Below are 15,104 nucleotides of genomic sequence, written 5' to 3' on the forward strand. Positions count from 1 at the left end.
AGAGCCCGGCGTGGGACTCCAACTCACGAACCATGAGATCATGACCTGAGGTGCAACCAAGAGTCAGACACTTAACCAACTGAGCCACCCAGGTGCCCAAGTCTATTGTTTATAAGGAGCAATCAAACACAGTTATAGGAACAGTTGAATCTTCCTGTGAATTTTGCTTATAAAGGGACTGAATTTCCTGCCTACCCTCCCAAGCCCTTTCTGGGAAAAGGAAATTACTTTCTGTGGAAAATTCTCGAAATATTGGCTGAGTAATTTAATTCCTGGCACATATAGTATATAGTGTGATTCTATTTGGAAAAACACTTATAAATCAATGATGCATAGATAAAACTCTAAAAGCATATATATGCTGAAATTTAGTAGCTCATTGAAGGAGTTAGCTTTTTTAAGAGTTTTCTACGTATTATGAATTTCTTTTCAATGAATGTGATGTATTTTTATAATATACATACACACATAATTACAAGGTGTTTTCTATTTTCAAAAGAATGCCAGTTTTTTTCAAGAAACATTTTCTGAGTACCTTCCATGTACTGGTTTAGTGCCTTTAGATTAGACGTTTATTTGTTAGACAGTTATTTAATAAGCAATGACTATACATAAAACTTAGTCATATATTAGGGTTCAACTGGACACATTTGAGCTACTTATAGTATGATAGTTCTGATCGCAAAGGTCGCTAGGGATGAAGGGTTGCACCAGTCTCTGGTTTGAACAGATACCAGCAGCTTTTGATATAGTTGCTGGGTAAAAAGAATGCTTTTTCCTGGTGAACAAATAGAGGAGACAAACTATGAGAGCAGTAGATTGGAACTGGGGTAAATTCCCTTATTAATGTGATAATTTACTTTTAAATACTTCAGAATAAGCAGTGTGATGTATGTGTTTATATGCTAACTCCAATTTCTGCCCTTGGAGTGATTAGTGAGCATGTGAATTGCCCTGGTCTGTAATGATCATCTTAACAGCTGGTGATTTAACACAGGAAGCACTCTTTTCTGTGGCATAACGTTTGGCTAAATAATGAAGTCTGTAGAGTTTAAACTATGCGATGGATTAGGAGAAGGGAAAGGATCTGATACCCTTGTATGAATACAACATATCATATGGCAGGGCCAGTAGCTCATGTCAGCTGTGCCTTGAAACTGCTACATGTTTTATGTTTAGACCCCAGAGATCAGATAATGTAGTTAGAACATGGTAAATTGGAGTCCTTTTGGATGGCAGCTCATATAATTATTCAATCAACATTTTTTGAACGCTGGGTGATTATATGGTGGGCCTGTTGGGAACTAAAGATAAGATGATGAAGAAGACTGAGTACCTGAGATCAAGAGACAGTAGGAGAGACAGCAGTAAATAGGTCAGTTTCATTTTACAATTATATAAAAAGTGCTATGGTAGGAGTGACAAGGCACAATGGCAGCATAGAGAAGGGTCACCTCATCTAGTCTCAGGAAGTCAGGAAATAGGAGACCAGAAAGAGGAACAGAGGCTAACATATAAAGAATATCAAGCAGGGTTACTTAAATAAGTATATGTATTGTGCAAAAGCCCAGAGTCCAGATAAAACACATGAAGCTTGGAGAATCAGAAGGAATTCATTCTAGCCAGAGCAGAATTTACAGAATCTACAGAGACATGGAAAGGAATTCCATAAAAGTTGAATTGACCTCAAAGAAAAATTTCCTTTTCTTTTACCCATGTTATCAATTTGAATTGGAATTCAGAGGCTACTCCAGAAGACTTCCTAAGTGAATTTTTATCTAAAAAGAAACGAGGGGCTGGATTTTTCAGGCTTTATTGAAAAGTCTTAATGAAAACAAGATTTGGGAGCATCTCTGTGTCTTTCTAGTTCCTTGCTCTACTGAGCAGACTCTTCCTGCTTCTCCATATTTTTACAACCTAGTCTTCTGTCAAATGTGTTCTTCCTTGCAAATCATAGAGGTGAAACGGGTAGCTGACAGTTTTACTTTACATAGCTCTTATTATCAGCAGAATTGACCAACTATATTTTCTACTTACCGTTCTGCACATTTTTAATGGGGTTGTTTATCTTTTCTCACTGATTTATAAGGGCTCCTATAGCTTCATGAAATATACTCGTTGTGATAGAAGTTGTTAATTTATATTCATATTGGTATTTGTCTTCTTGCCTTGCTTTTTCTTTTCTATGAATAATTTCATTATTTTTATGTAGTTGAATATATTAATCTTTTCTTTTTAATCATCATATTCACACTGAAAAAGGACTTTTCTACCACAAAACTACTTTTTAATCTTTTACAATTTAATTTTCATTTAAAAATCTTTGATACTTCTGAAATTTGCTTTGGTATGAAGTGAAAGGAAGACTTGAAATTTTTTTTCCAGATGGGTATGTAGAGTCCAAATTACACTTACAGAATATTCCTTATCCCTTCACTAATGTGAAATGCCAAACTTATTGTATAATAAATTTCTATCTGAATTTTTACTGATGTCCAAACTTTCAACACTATTTTACTGATGTTTAAATATTCAGGTGCCAGCACCATTGTGCTATTCATTCAATATTCATTGTGCTACTTGTTGGGATGTTTTTTTTTTTTTTTTTTCCCAACGTTTATTCATTTTTGGGACAGAGAGAGACAGAGCATGAACGGGGGAGGGGCAGAGAGAGAGGGAGACACAGAATCGGAAACAGGCTCCAGGCTCCGAGCCATCAGCCCAGAGCCCGACGCGGGGCTCGAACTCACGGACCGCGAGATCGTGACCTGGCTGAAGTCCGACGCTTAACCGACTGCGCCACCCAGGCGCCCCTTGTTGGGATGTTTTAACATACAGTTAGAGATAACTGCCTCTCATTATTTTTCTCTTTATAGAATTGCATTGGATATTTTTGCTTACAGTTTTTCAATGTATACTGTAAAACAAATTTGTCTACTTTGAAAACATTTTTGACATATTTGTTGGAATCATGTATACATATATGTGTACATGTACATACATACATATACACATATGTATACATATATGTATATATGTACAGACACACACATACACCATGTATGTCTTATTTACTTTGGTTCATTTTATAAATTTTTGTGTTCTTCAGTAACACTTAAAGTATGTCTCTATGTAAATTTTACAAATGTCTTTATAATCTTATTCAGAATTATTTTGTTACAATGGCATTGAAAATTTAGCCTTTTCTTCCATTGTATTTTTCAACTTGGTTCCCATTTCACTAAATTATTTCATTCAGTCAAAATTAAGTTTATCTTGTATATGCCATGAGCTGATGTTTTTTTGCAATCACTTTTTATTTTTAAACTTTTGTTGTATGAAAGTGGCATGACACATGTATTTCAAAAATAAACACAGTATTACACTACTAAAACAAAAGAAGCCTCATTTTATAGTATCCTTAACAAGACATCTAAGCTTATTTAATTGTTTTCATTGAGAATTTTCCTCCCTTGACGGACTAGCCTAAAAATTTCAGGTAGTGCCACAATTAATACATTCCCAGCCACATCAATCGCCTTTGAAATCAATAACGGATCAGTTTTTTTGTTTCTTTCAATCTCTTCTTGTAGCCGATTTATCTCCTTATTCAACTCCTCGGATTTCTTTCCAAATCTTTCATTAAGCAATTCTTCTTGGACCTATAAAATGAAAAGAGTCCACTTGTGAAAATCACCATTATCAGGATTCAGCCAGCAGCAAACGTACGTGTCTGTTTTTCTGCCACTTTAGACTGCTGTTTGGAGGATATCCAATGTGTCCATACATTTTGACCTGGATAATGAGAGTATCCACGGTTTATAACATCCTAAGATGTCTTCAGCATCATCTCTCTGGGGGTGGGTAGGTGTTGGGCCTAGATCAGACATGAGAACTTTCCCCATAACGCATTCTAGCCCAAACAATGCTCTTTGGGTAGGAATACAGTTTTAATTCTAATTAATTCTCAGTTCTATTTGAGGTTGCATGGCCACAATCATCTAATAAAGCATGGTAACTACTGACTCTGTACAGAATATTGCTTATCAAGCTGCAGGTTGGACCAAGGAAAGATTTTCCTCTATGTTTTATAATAATCCCAGGATATTCAGACAGATCTGGAAAAAAATGCAGCAAGTTTTGGAGCCTTTTCATTTCATGTCAGACCTAATTGGATACTTTCAAGACAAAAAAAAATTCTATTTCTGATCTCTCTGATGGTGGTATCAAGAATCCTAAGGACTATAGGACTAGAAGACAAAGACCCTACTCAATTGGGGTTCACAAGACCATTCCATAACCACTCCAAATAGCAAACCATTCCTCAAGGGGTGTTATTTGTATACTCAAAAGTCTAGCACTATGGAAGGGGCAGATGTATTATGGCTTTAAGGGTTACAGCAGGATCCACATGGACTGAGGCAGTTAGTAAATCACATGCCATTTGTGTTTCACTCTTGGATCATGACTTTGCTTAAAATTTTGTCCTTCTCTTCCTGAGGAGTGAGGATCTGCCCAAATCCAGGCCAGACTTACCTTCAGATAATGTTTCAACATCCTTTCCAGCATTTCCTGAGTGTTTTCTTTTTCCTTCTTTATCTTCTCTTCCAGCTGGCTTAGGTTTTCCTTGAGGCTCCTCTCTTGAGCCTCCATTTTTTGCTTTTGTTCATTTTCTTTCTGTTTTAGCTGCTCCTGTTCCTTCTCAGAGGCCTCCCTTTTGGCCTGCTCCACTGTCCCATGCAAGTTTTTAAAGGGAATAAAATAACAGGTCAGGTCTGACCCTCCTGAGCTTAGAGACTTAACTGACTTTGCAAAGGTGACTGGGAAATGTGTAATTTCACCAGATGGCCACACCATTGACAGGTTTCTCATTTTGAAGTTAGAGACTCTGCCTGGCTGGCTGATGTACAACTACCACTTGTCTTGTTATTTTCAGAATTGATTGAACAGAGCATGTTTTCTGTGGTAGAAGAGGAAACTCCTTGTTGCAAGAAGGTCTTTGGTCAGATCTGTCAGTGGGCACTGCAGGAATCTACCCATCCCGCTGTGAGTTGAGCCCTCCCCTGTACCTGCTTTGGCCATGTCCCCAGCAGTGAGGGCTTTGTCTAAATGCATGATGGATTCCTCTACTGCTGCCTGTGACTGTAGGAAGTTCTGGAGGATCTCATTTGCCTGAGGAACCAACCAACAAGGAGCAAATACATGTCAGGCAACAAAGATCTTGTCTCTGGTTGCAGAAATAATTGTTCAACAAAACCTCAAATATGGCCCAGTAAATTGTGTATCCCTGAGTGATTCCCTTCCTTCTATGTCCACAGCATAAATTCTAATCTATTGATGAGAATGGAAAAACTCCATCATAGTCTTCTTAGTTCTTGAGACCCTTTTCTAACTGATGCCCACCCCCAAGCCCCACCATGGGTTACAGCCAACCAGACTCCTGATTCTACAAACATATTAAAACTTTGTTTATATGTATTTGGACATTCTTCTTCCTGGAAGCTCTTCTAGCTTTTCTTAATAAAGCTAACATCTATGAATACTTCATCTTAAACTTCTAGGAGCAACCTTCTGTAATGTTTCCTAAGCTGCCATCTGAGCTTTGAATGGCCACCAAGATACTGATTTGCCCTACCAGCTCTACCACTTACCGTGGCATGGGCTTAGGCAATTTATTAGCTTCTCTGTGCATCACATTTCTCAAGTGTATAATGTAGATAGTAGTGTACCTAATTCACAATATTACTCTGATGATTAAATTAATAACCCAACAAAAGCACCTAAAGACCATGTGTGGTAGAGAGAGTCAGTGTTCAATGTGTTAACCATTACTATCATCATTACCATTATCATTAGTCTATTAGCATACCAGTATAACCTTTATCATACCCTATCCTGTTCACTATTTGTATCTCTGGTAAAATCAGCATCTTGGAGCAAAGTTGTGTCTCTAATATTTGTATTCCCCAGGGACTTAGCACAAATATTATCATATGCTCCACAGGGAATTATTGCCTTGCTCTTGTTTTTCCCCATAATTGGTACTAGGGTCTTAGATATTCAGAAGGTGCAACAAAGGCCACCTGACTCCACTCTACTGTTCAACCTCTTTCCCTTTATTCCTTACCTTAACTCCTTTCCTGTGCACCTCTTTATAACCAAGTTCAACATTTCTCTTTGCTTTTAAGTACAAATCATATCCTCCAGAAACAGAGAAAGTTCCTTTTGAAATGCTTTCCTTCAGAGGCTCTGAAAGCTGCTCCATTGCAGCCTGACAATATTTGAAAGATACATCTTCATTTTGCATCAAGAAATCATCCTTCTTTTTCTCTATGGTGTCCTGCCAGGGAAATGTAGAGAAATCCAATGGGAAGAAGCTGTTAGGAGGGAAAGTTCAATTGTCATCCTTTTAGAAAAAGCATCCTGATTACCTAAGAGTACAATGAAACATGGAACAGACCAGGAGTCAAGAGACTTTTAGCCCTAGTTCTGACCAATTCTCTGTGTGACCTGTAGAAAGTCCCTTTACTTCCCTGGGGTTGGAAGACATGAACTCCATGGTTCCTTCTGCTGTAGTATGATTAACGGTGACCCAATCATCAACAATGAGCAATAGGAAGTTGAATTGTGGCTAGAAGTAGAGTTTCCTCAGAGAGTTTGGGTTGTTATGGATGAAAATGTACATCCCCCTGCCCCCCAAACAATCATCTGGTAATGACAAAAGTGTATTCTGAGCAGACTTTGGAACTCTCCATGAATTCTTTTAACAAGAATTTGAGCGTGTAAAGAGGAAAAAATAAACATTTCCCCTGCTCTTGAAAATTACAATACAGCTGACTTTCTGGCATTTTCTCAATATGAACAAAGAGATTTTTTTCACTGTAGGGTGGTCATAGACTGAAAGACAAACTTCCAGAAAGATGCCAATGGTAATTAATTGTCCCCAGGAATTAAACTCTCCTCCAAGATTTCCTTCTTCTGATGTATACCCCTTGCATGGTCCTGGAGCCTATGAATTTGCTGAATTTTATTCCAGTGGTTAGATATTACATGGTACAAGTTAACTTTAAGAAATGGAGATTACTAGAGGGTAGGATTGGAGAAGGCTTAGATAAGACCATATATTCTTTTAAAGCAGAGAGTTCTCTCAAGCTCTTAGTAGAAGAGGAAGTCAAAAAAACTAAAATATGAAAAGAATTTTATGTGTCATTGTTGTCCTGAAGATGAAAGGAGAACATGGAGATATACAAAAAATGCTTCTAGGAGCTGGAGGCACCCCCTGTCTGAAAGCCAACAAAAAAGGGAACATGAATCCTACAACCAAAAGGAAGGGGATTCAGTCAGCAGCCCGAATGAACTTGGAGCCACTCCAGAGCCTGCAGCTGAGAACTCATTTTGGCCAACATCTTGTTTTTAGTCTGTGACACTCTGAGCAGAGGATGGCGCCATCCTATGCCTATGTTCTGACCTACAGAATGGTAAGCTTATGCATGTATATTATATATGTATTATATACATTATATATGAATAATATATATATACAAATATATATTTATTATTACAGTGTGCTAAATTAATGGTAGTTTTCAAATGTTGCAATAGAAAATTAATAGAATGCCCATCTTTTAGTAAAAAGGTGACTAGTAACCCTGTAGTGCCCTGTCACTCACAAGAACCCAGGTTCCATCCACCATGAGAGGTAGAAGAGCTGCGGAGTCAAAAAAATGTACTGTAAGCATTCATTCAGAAGGGTAGGAATTAGGAAGGATAAATGCTAAGACACACTACCACAAGCTTTTTCTGGAAAGACCGCTTGTCATCCTTAAAGGAATGCTCCATGAAGACTGCAATGGCTTCCCTCTCGCAGTCTGTATGCACATCCAGCAGCTCCTGGAGCGTGTCTGTGGGGAAGCTTACTCGTTGGGCCATCTGCTCGCTGTAGTGGTCGGCTGCCTTCTGCACGGCCACTGAGTTCTCACGCTGGGCAAGAGCTGTCACCACGTTCTCCAAGCAAGGAACTTCTCCTGTCTTGATGGCATCCACATAGGCTTTCAACAGAGTCCCCAGCCCTGAATAAGGCAGGAAATTTGAGAATAAATAGCAAGGTCTTAATCATTGGCTTCCAGTTTTTATGGAGCATCATCCTGAGATCACAAAAACCCCACCTTATTTAGAAACAAACTTTATTTTCTTCTTTGGGAATCTATTTCTTTCTAACAACATTGTTTTTTTATTCTTGTTTTATTGTTCTCCATTTCTTCATATTATAATTTAAATGATCAATTACAGGAGCGCCTGTGTGGCTCAGTCATTTGAGCATCCAATTTTGGCTGAGGACATGATCTTGTAGCTCATGGGTTCAAGCTCTGGGCAGGGTTCTGTGCTGACAGCTTGGAGCCTGGAGCCTGCTTCGGATTCTGTATCTCCATCTCTCTCTGCCCCTTCCCCGCTCGTGCTCTCTCTCTCTCTCTCTCTCTCTCTCTCTCTTTCAAAAATAAACATTAAAACAATTTTTTTAATAATTGATTCATTGCAATTAATATGCTCATGGGTCACTGGAAAAATAGTTTCCCATTCAATGAGAATAAAAAGGAATAGATTATACAGGTGAAGTAGTATACACAAACAAGACCAGCTACATAATTTGTGTGGCCCAGGACAAAATGGAAACGTGGGCTCCTAGTTGAAAATGATCAAGAATTCAAAACACGGATAGATGGGTGCCTGGGTGGCTCAGCTGGTGAAGCAATCGACTCTTGATTTCCACTCAGATCATGATCTCATGGTTTGAGTTGAAGCCCCAGATCAGACTCTGCGCTGACAGCTTAGAATTCTCTCTCCCAAAATAAATAAGGAAACTTAAAACAAAACACACAGAGAGTATTGGCTCATCTCTGCACAAGGTATTACCGGACTGTATAAGTCACGTGCCCATGAAGCCTGCTCTGCATATAAGACTATACATAATTTTCTTTGTCAATGGGCTTGCCGGAACATCTGACTCATGTAAGTTTACAAAATACCTACTATATCCTTAAAGACCAGAAGATATCCTATAGGATTTCTCAATCTGCAGATGTCCTCTCTTTAACTCTGTCTTGCCTTTTTATAATTAGCGAATTAGGGTTTTGAGATATATTAAGTCTCAGCAAACCCTCACATAGGGAGACTAATTAAGAAACATGTATGGATACCTTTTCATGGCATGAATATCTGCTTCCCCATCATTACACACAGATGTCAACAAAATTACTGCCAAACTCAGAGTATACTCAAAGCTCCCCCACGCACACTGATACAGAGACATGCTGTGGGACAAAGGTGACTCACGGTTCCCAGTGACAATGATTCCCTCTCGTAGGGTCTTGGTCTTTGTATGAGTGAAAATATAGGTGCAGAATTTGTTTGATTGCTCCCGGAAACTACTGTCCAGCTGGTCTTCTGGCACGTTCTCAATATGGGCTAAGAGATTTTTGTCATTTGTAGGCCGGTCAAAGATGAAGCACTTCCGTTTTGGAAAGAACTGTCTGATACACTCTCTGGGAATGTTGGAATTTTGGATTTTGGGATTTGTGCCTGCAAAGGTGGAAAAAAGGTGATCACTGAAAGGCAGCCTTCAGGTAGAGGAGTGAGGACTTCATTTCCAGGAATTTTCCCATCATTGCAGCTCCTGTGTCTGTAAATCTCCTTTCATCCAGTCATTTCTAACCAACCTGGGCCATCACCACAGGTATGGTAAATCCATTTCTGCATGGAGCAGAGTCAAGAAAATACTATGGGAGAAGAAAGAAAGGCATCAGGCTCAACTGAACAAACTTATAATTGGTTTCCTTAGCATTGGTATGGAGTTTAGTGGTTTAAGTATTTATAAAATGTTTATCAAATGACTGATGAATGAACAAAGGTAGTGAAAATTCCTAAAATAAAGTAATGCCAGAAAGAAGAGTAAGACATTGTTTGTGAAAATAACAGGAGATGGACAAATAATACCAAGGGAAGAAAAAAATTTCTAAAATTCAGAGTAAAAGAAAATCACACTAAAAAAATATGTTTGGAGCTCTTTTAGCGGAAGTGTCCACGTGGTAAGGTTAACCTGCAGGTAATTTGGAGGTCTTAAAACTATCTATGTCAGGCTAGATCTGACTTGGAAGTACTTCATAGAATGATTTTGGGGGATATATAAGATGTTCAATAAAATTTTTTTGGAAAAATGAATACATGAATGATTAAATAAAAACTTGTATTATTTCCAGGTGCCATCAATTATTCACTCTGCTAAAATAAAGTAAAAATAAAATGCAAGTAAAATTAACATGTAGTGAATTAATGATATTAAAATGGTAACATAATGTACAAGACCGTAAGAAAGAAGAAAGTGAAATCATGTGACAGATAGATGTGGATCTGAAAGTCTTACTAGAAGGACATCTTTTTTTTTTTTTTTTCTGGACTCTTAATGTGTAAATATCCTTTCTCTGAAATTTGTAACTGTCCAGGCACTAGTAAAGTATTCATAGAATATTTCATAGAAACATGAAATATATTTTTAAAATACGGTCATTTAAATATGGTATATACATAGTAGAATACTATTTAATTTTTTTTTTTTTTTTTTAGCGTTTATTTATTTTTGAGACAGAGAGAGACAAAGCATGAACAGGGGAGGGTCAGAGAGAGGGAGACACAGAATCTGAAACAGGCTCCAGGCTCTGAGCTGTCAGCACAGAGCCCGACGCGGGGCTCGAACTCACGGACCGCTAGATCATGACCTGGGCTGAAGTCGGCCACTTAACCGACTGAGCCACCCAGGCGCCCCAATACATAGTAGAATACTATTTAGTCAGAGAGGAAGAAATTCTAACACCTGCTACAGCATGAATGAATCTTGAGGACATTATGGTTACTGAAATAAGCCAGTCACAAAAAGATAAGTAGTGTATGATTCCATTTCTATGAGGTACCTAGATGGAGACAGAGAGTAGAATGGTGGCTGCCAAGGTGTGGGTGGTGGGTATTAGGGAGTTAGTGTTTAGCAGGTACAACTTTGGATGGGGAAGATAAAAAGTTTTCGGAGTTGGTGGGTGGTGATGCTTGCACAACAATGTGAATGCATTTATTGTCACAGAAGTATAAGCTCAAAAATGGTTAAGATGGTAAATTTTATGTTTTGTATATTTTTCCATAACGAACAATTTATGTCCGTTTATTTCTTGTGATTCAATGTTCACCAACTTCTAATCTGATGAGCTATTTTTGTCAGTATGAAACAAGAGGAGCACATAAAAGGAACACGAGTATGTGGGCCTTAGGAAGCTGCAGCACTGTAACCTAGAAAAATGTTTCACAACACCCATTTGGTCTAAAATCATTTGGTTCCACAGTGGTCCTTAAATTTCCTCAGCGAGCTTACTCCAGCAGCTGGAGTTTTGCAGCTCATAACCTATGAAAAACAATCACCACACATCATTCACCAATCACCCCTCACTAATAGACTATATCTCGAACCAAGGGCAAACAAAATTTGATTTCAAGTCCTGAAGGACAGGGCTTAGTTGCTCCCACTCCCTCTGGAACCTCCATCACCCATGCCATGCTCTGAGACCTGGAATTAGCTTCAAGGCATCCTCCAGGTACTCATCTTCAGTGATTGAGGATTCATCTATCTTCAACTGCAGAGTGAAATCCCGGACAGTCCAAACAAAGTCTGGAAAGAAACTCACAAACTCGGTGGAGTCCTCTACTTCATCAGGTGTTGAGGATTTTGCCCTGATGAGCTGCGTTAGTTCAGCCACGTAGCTGAGAATTCAGCTAAGGAAGGAGAAATGATTTATACCACAATTTCCAGGTCTTATAAAAACAAATTTTATAAACATTAACTTATTTCCCATGTCCCTTCTCCTCAACCAGACAATTAAGATGACAGTCTCAGTTGCCATTCCTGTAAACTCAATAAAACATGGTGGTTTGGTCCCTGGAAGGATACTGCAGCTGCTCCAGGGCCTGGTGGTTGATGGTGCCTATGCTGTTATAGATCAAGGTGCTGCTCAGAAGCACAGTCAGGGCAAAGATCCATGAGTCATTCTTAGGGTTGACCTGGAAAGCACATTAGAGCAAAAGACTAAAGAGCCTCCCCTTCATTTACTTGTTAACATTTCCATTCATTAACACAGTGACTAGAACACAGTAGATATATGCCAATAAGCAGGAAATTATTCCTACAGCAAACTTTATGCGTCATGGACAACATTAAAAACACAATGTCATTCAGTTAAATTCAACAACTATTCATCGGTTGTCTTCTAAATGTCAGGCAATACATTTGGTTGGGTGGTGGACACAACCACCCATATGATAGTCGTTGCCCTCAAGAAGTTGACTTTCTGGGCTGGTCAACCAATGAGTAAACATACAACCAAGAAACATTAACCAAGTTAATGATCTCTGCCAGGAGTAGAACCAGAAGCCTAAAATGTAAAAGGAAAAGGGGTAAAAACCAAAAACGTAAAAAAGAAAAGTGCCCTGCGAATTCTGAGCAAGAGATTACATCTGACTGTGAAATGATGGCAGTGGGTAAAAAAAAAATAGGTGGGTTTTAAAGAAATGATGCAGTGTGGATTTGTGGAAATGAAAAGATCATGGGAGGACCAACACAAGCCAAGTCGGAATTAAAAAGCACAATCATATAAATGTATTATAGAATTACTCCATTTGGCTGAAGCAATGTATAAATGTGTGAGAGTAGATGACAAGACTGGGAAGGAGATTCAAGACAAGATGGGAGGGGCATTGAAGGCCAGGAAAACAGAATTAGACACTATCTAAATCTAAATTTGGTGAGTTGTTCTCTATTGCCACCAGTTATTAATAATATGGTATGTTTGGGTGCCTTAAACAAGTGTAATTAGATAAAAAGAAACAAGTTTTGGCCAAAATATAATATATTTCACCATTAAGGGTCCCTCTTCATTTTTTGGGTGGGGGGTGGTAATTAGAGTAGATCTAACTCACTAGGAATTAAGTTGCAGGGCCCTCGAATGGTAAGTAACAAGTTGGTACTTATGTTCTTTTTTCTTAGTTTGAGAAGTTGCTGGTACATTCAAAGAAGGGATAAACTTGTTAAAATCCAAACATATGGTGAGATGAATTCATGAGGCCTGATAGGTTTTGTTTTAGTTTCTCTTCTGTTTTTATTTTACACTTTATTTTATACTGAGGACTTTAAAACTTAGTTTTAAAACATTAAAAAATTTTAATTCAGAATTTCTAAGTCTCTCCTTTATTTTTTGAGGGGCAGTATCAGAATCAACCCATCTTCTGCTGCTACAATGTAGACTCAGACTTATATGAAGTAAGGAGAAACTACTGATTGTGCCTAATACTGTGAAGACAACACGCCTACAAGTATCCTGTTTACAATATTTTCTATTGGTCAAGATCATGCTTTTTAGAAGTCAGTGAAGAAACTTAGACTAAAATCATTATGGATGTTCTTGGAACAGCCAAAGCTTTTCTGGAGTTTATTTAAATATATTACTTTGTTCAAACCTATTTTTGAGGCTACTATATTCAAACTCACCAATCCATACAATTTAACTGGTAGTCCCATTGACCTGATGGGTTACACTTCAGTCAGTTTTCGTGTTATTTCACCAGGAAAGTTGAAATCTAATCCCTACCCACTACGAGGTTGCATCCATGGCACCTGGTACTGATTGTACTAAGTACTTGAGGTCTCCCCGCTAACCTCTGGGTCTTTACTTTCTTCCCTGCTGTGTCTGTAGTACTTAGCAGAGAGGCCTGGATGTAGCTACTCAAAAGTGTTTATTAAATTGTGTCATTAACCCTGGTGTTAAAAGTAAGATGAATATCTTAACTCAAAATATCAAAATATTTGTGCTCTCAAGGAAAAAAGTTCAAGATAAGAGAATTTAACCTCATTATCTATAATTTGCACTTGCTATTTGTAGGAATAGGTCACAGAAGTGGAATTGAGGTAGTGAATTAATAGGCAAGAGCAAGGAAGTTTACTCAACTTTCTTCCTTACCTTTTTCACATCCCCCAGGCCCTCAGTGTCCAGAAGGACAAGGATGTGGTTCTTCTTGGAGGAGTGGGGCACACACCACATCCAGATGCCCTTGGTTTCAGATCTCACTGTGGCGTTCATGCGGAAACCTGCAAGGGAGGAGTTAACAACATACAGGGACAGTAGATAGTCCAGGTTCCCCAGGAGCTACAGTGGTGAAACTTATAAATGTCTTCCATTTCAGGGTCCAGCAGGGAAAGGCGTTTCTTCCATTTCAGCGACAATCTACTGTTTACAGACATTAAGGATTTTCTGAGGAAACACTTTGGGCCCCCTGTTCATCTTGTACCTGTATAGGCTCAAATAGGTCATAGGACAGATTAATGTAAACTCTACTAACCTGTGTAGTTTTAGCTGACCCTTAAAAGGAAAAAAAACTTTATTGCACTGAAAAAAATAAGAAATACAAGCAGCAAATAAATATATGAAAAGGTTCTCAAACTGATTCATAGTGAGACATAGACTATGTGACTATATAGTCACAAGGTTAGCAACAGCCAAAATGTCTAACATTACCAAATGGTGATAAGGATGTGGGAAAATCTCAGTGACTGCTAACAGTCATGTAAATTGTACATAAAAGTTAAAAAGCTGTTTGAGACTGTCCAGAATGGCTGAAAACACAGATACCCTGTCACCCTGTGGGTCCAATTCTGGGTATAATCAACGGGGGAAGGTTGAGTAAGTGTGTACTGGAATTTAAGTACAAAACCATTTATGATAGTTGAATTCATAAACAAGAAAATCTGGGACCAATCTCAACATTCATTAATAATAAATGGAGAAACAAATTCTGATATCTTCATACGATTGTACACTATGCAGCAGTTAACGGAAATAAATTACAAATACATACAAGAAAAACAACACACAAAAGAATACACATGGTACAATTTCATTTATATAAATTTTAAAAGCAGACCAAATTAAACTTTTTTGAAATGCATAGACTATAAAACCATTTCTTTCTTTCTTTCTTTCTTTCTTTCTTTCTTTCTTTCTTTCTTTCTTTCTTTCTTT

The 15,104-nt window shown here is 38.1% G+C and overlaps 1 protein-coding gene across 1 annotated transcript in view; it reads right to left on the reverse strand.

Annotated features, from left to right (window-relative positions):
* Positions 1 to 3,293: 3,293 nt before the first annotated feature.
* LOC121027436 (guanylate-binding protein 4-like) overlaps positions 3,294 to 15,104 on the reverse strand; it is a 45,496-nt gene continuing 33,685 nt past the window's right edge. The window contains exons 4-12 of the mRNA XM_040470893.1: positions 14,046 to 14,173; positions 11,984 to 12,093; positions 11,603 to 11,796; positions 9,331 to 9,576; positions 7,789 to 8,069; positions 6,128 to 6,340; positions 5,070 to 5,172; positions 4,537 to 4,730; positions 3,294 to 3,662 (exon numbers count right to left, since the gene is read on the reverse strand). Of these exons, the coding sequence (XP_040326827.1) occupies positions 3,444 to 3,662; positions 4,537 to 4,730; positions 5,070 to 5,172; positions 6,128 to 6,340; positions 7,789 to 8,069; positions 9,331 to 9,576; positions 11,603 to 11,796; positions 11,984 to 12,093; positions 14,046 to 14,173 (1,688 nt within the window). The 3' untranslated portion in view covers positions 3,294 to 3,443. The remainder of the gene's footprint in view (positions 3,663 to 4,536; positions 4,731 to 5,069; positions 5,173 to 6,127; positions 6,341 to 7,788; positions 8,070 to 9,330; positions 9,577 to 11,602; positions 11,797 to 11,983; positions 12,094 to 14,045; positions 14,174 to 15,104) is intronic.

Source organism: Herpailurus yagouaroundi, unplaced genomic scaffold (genome assembly GCF_014898765.1).
Source record: "Herpailurus yagouaroundi ecotype Mexico unplaced genomic scaffold, PumYag 77, whole genome shotgun sequence".
Lineage (NCBI taxonomy): Eukaryota > Metazoa > Chordata > Mammalia > Carnivora > Felidae > Herpailurus > Herpailurus yagouaroundi.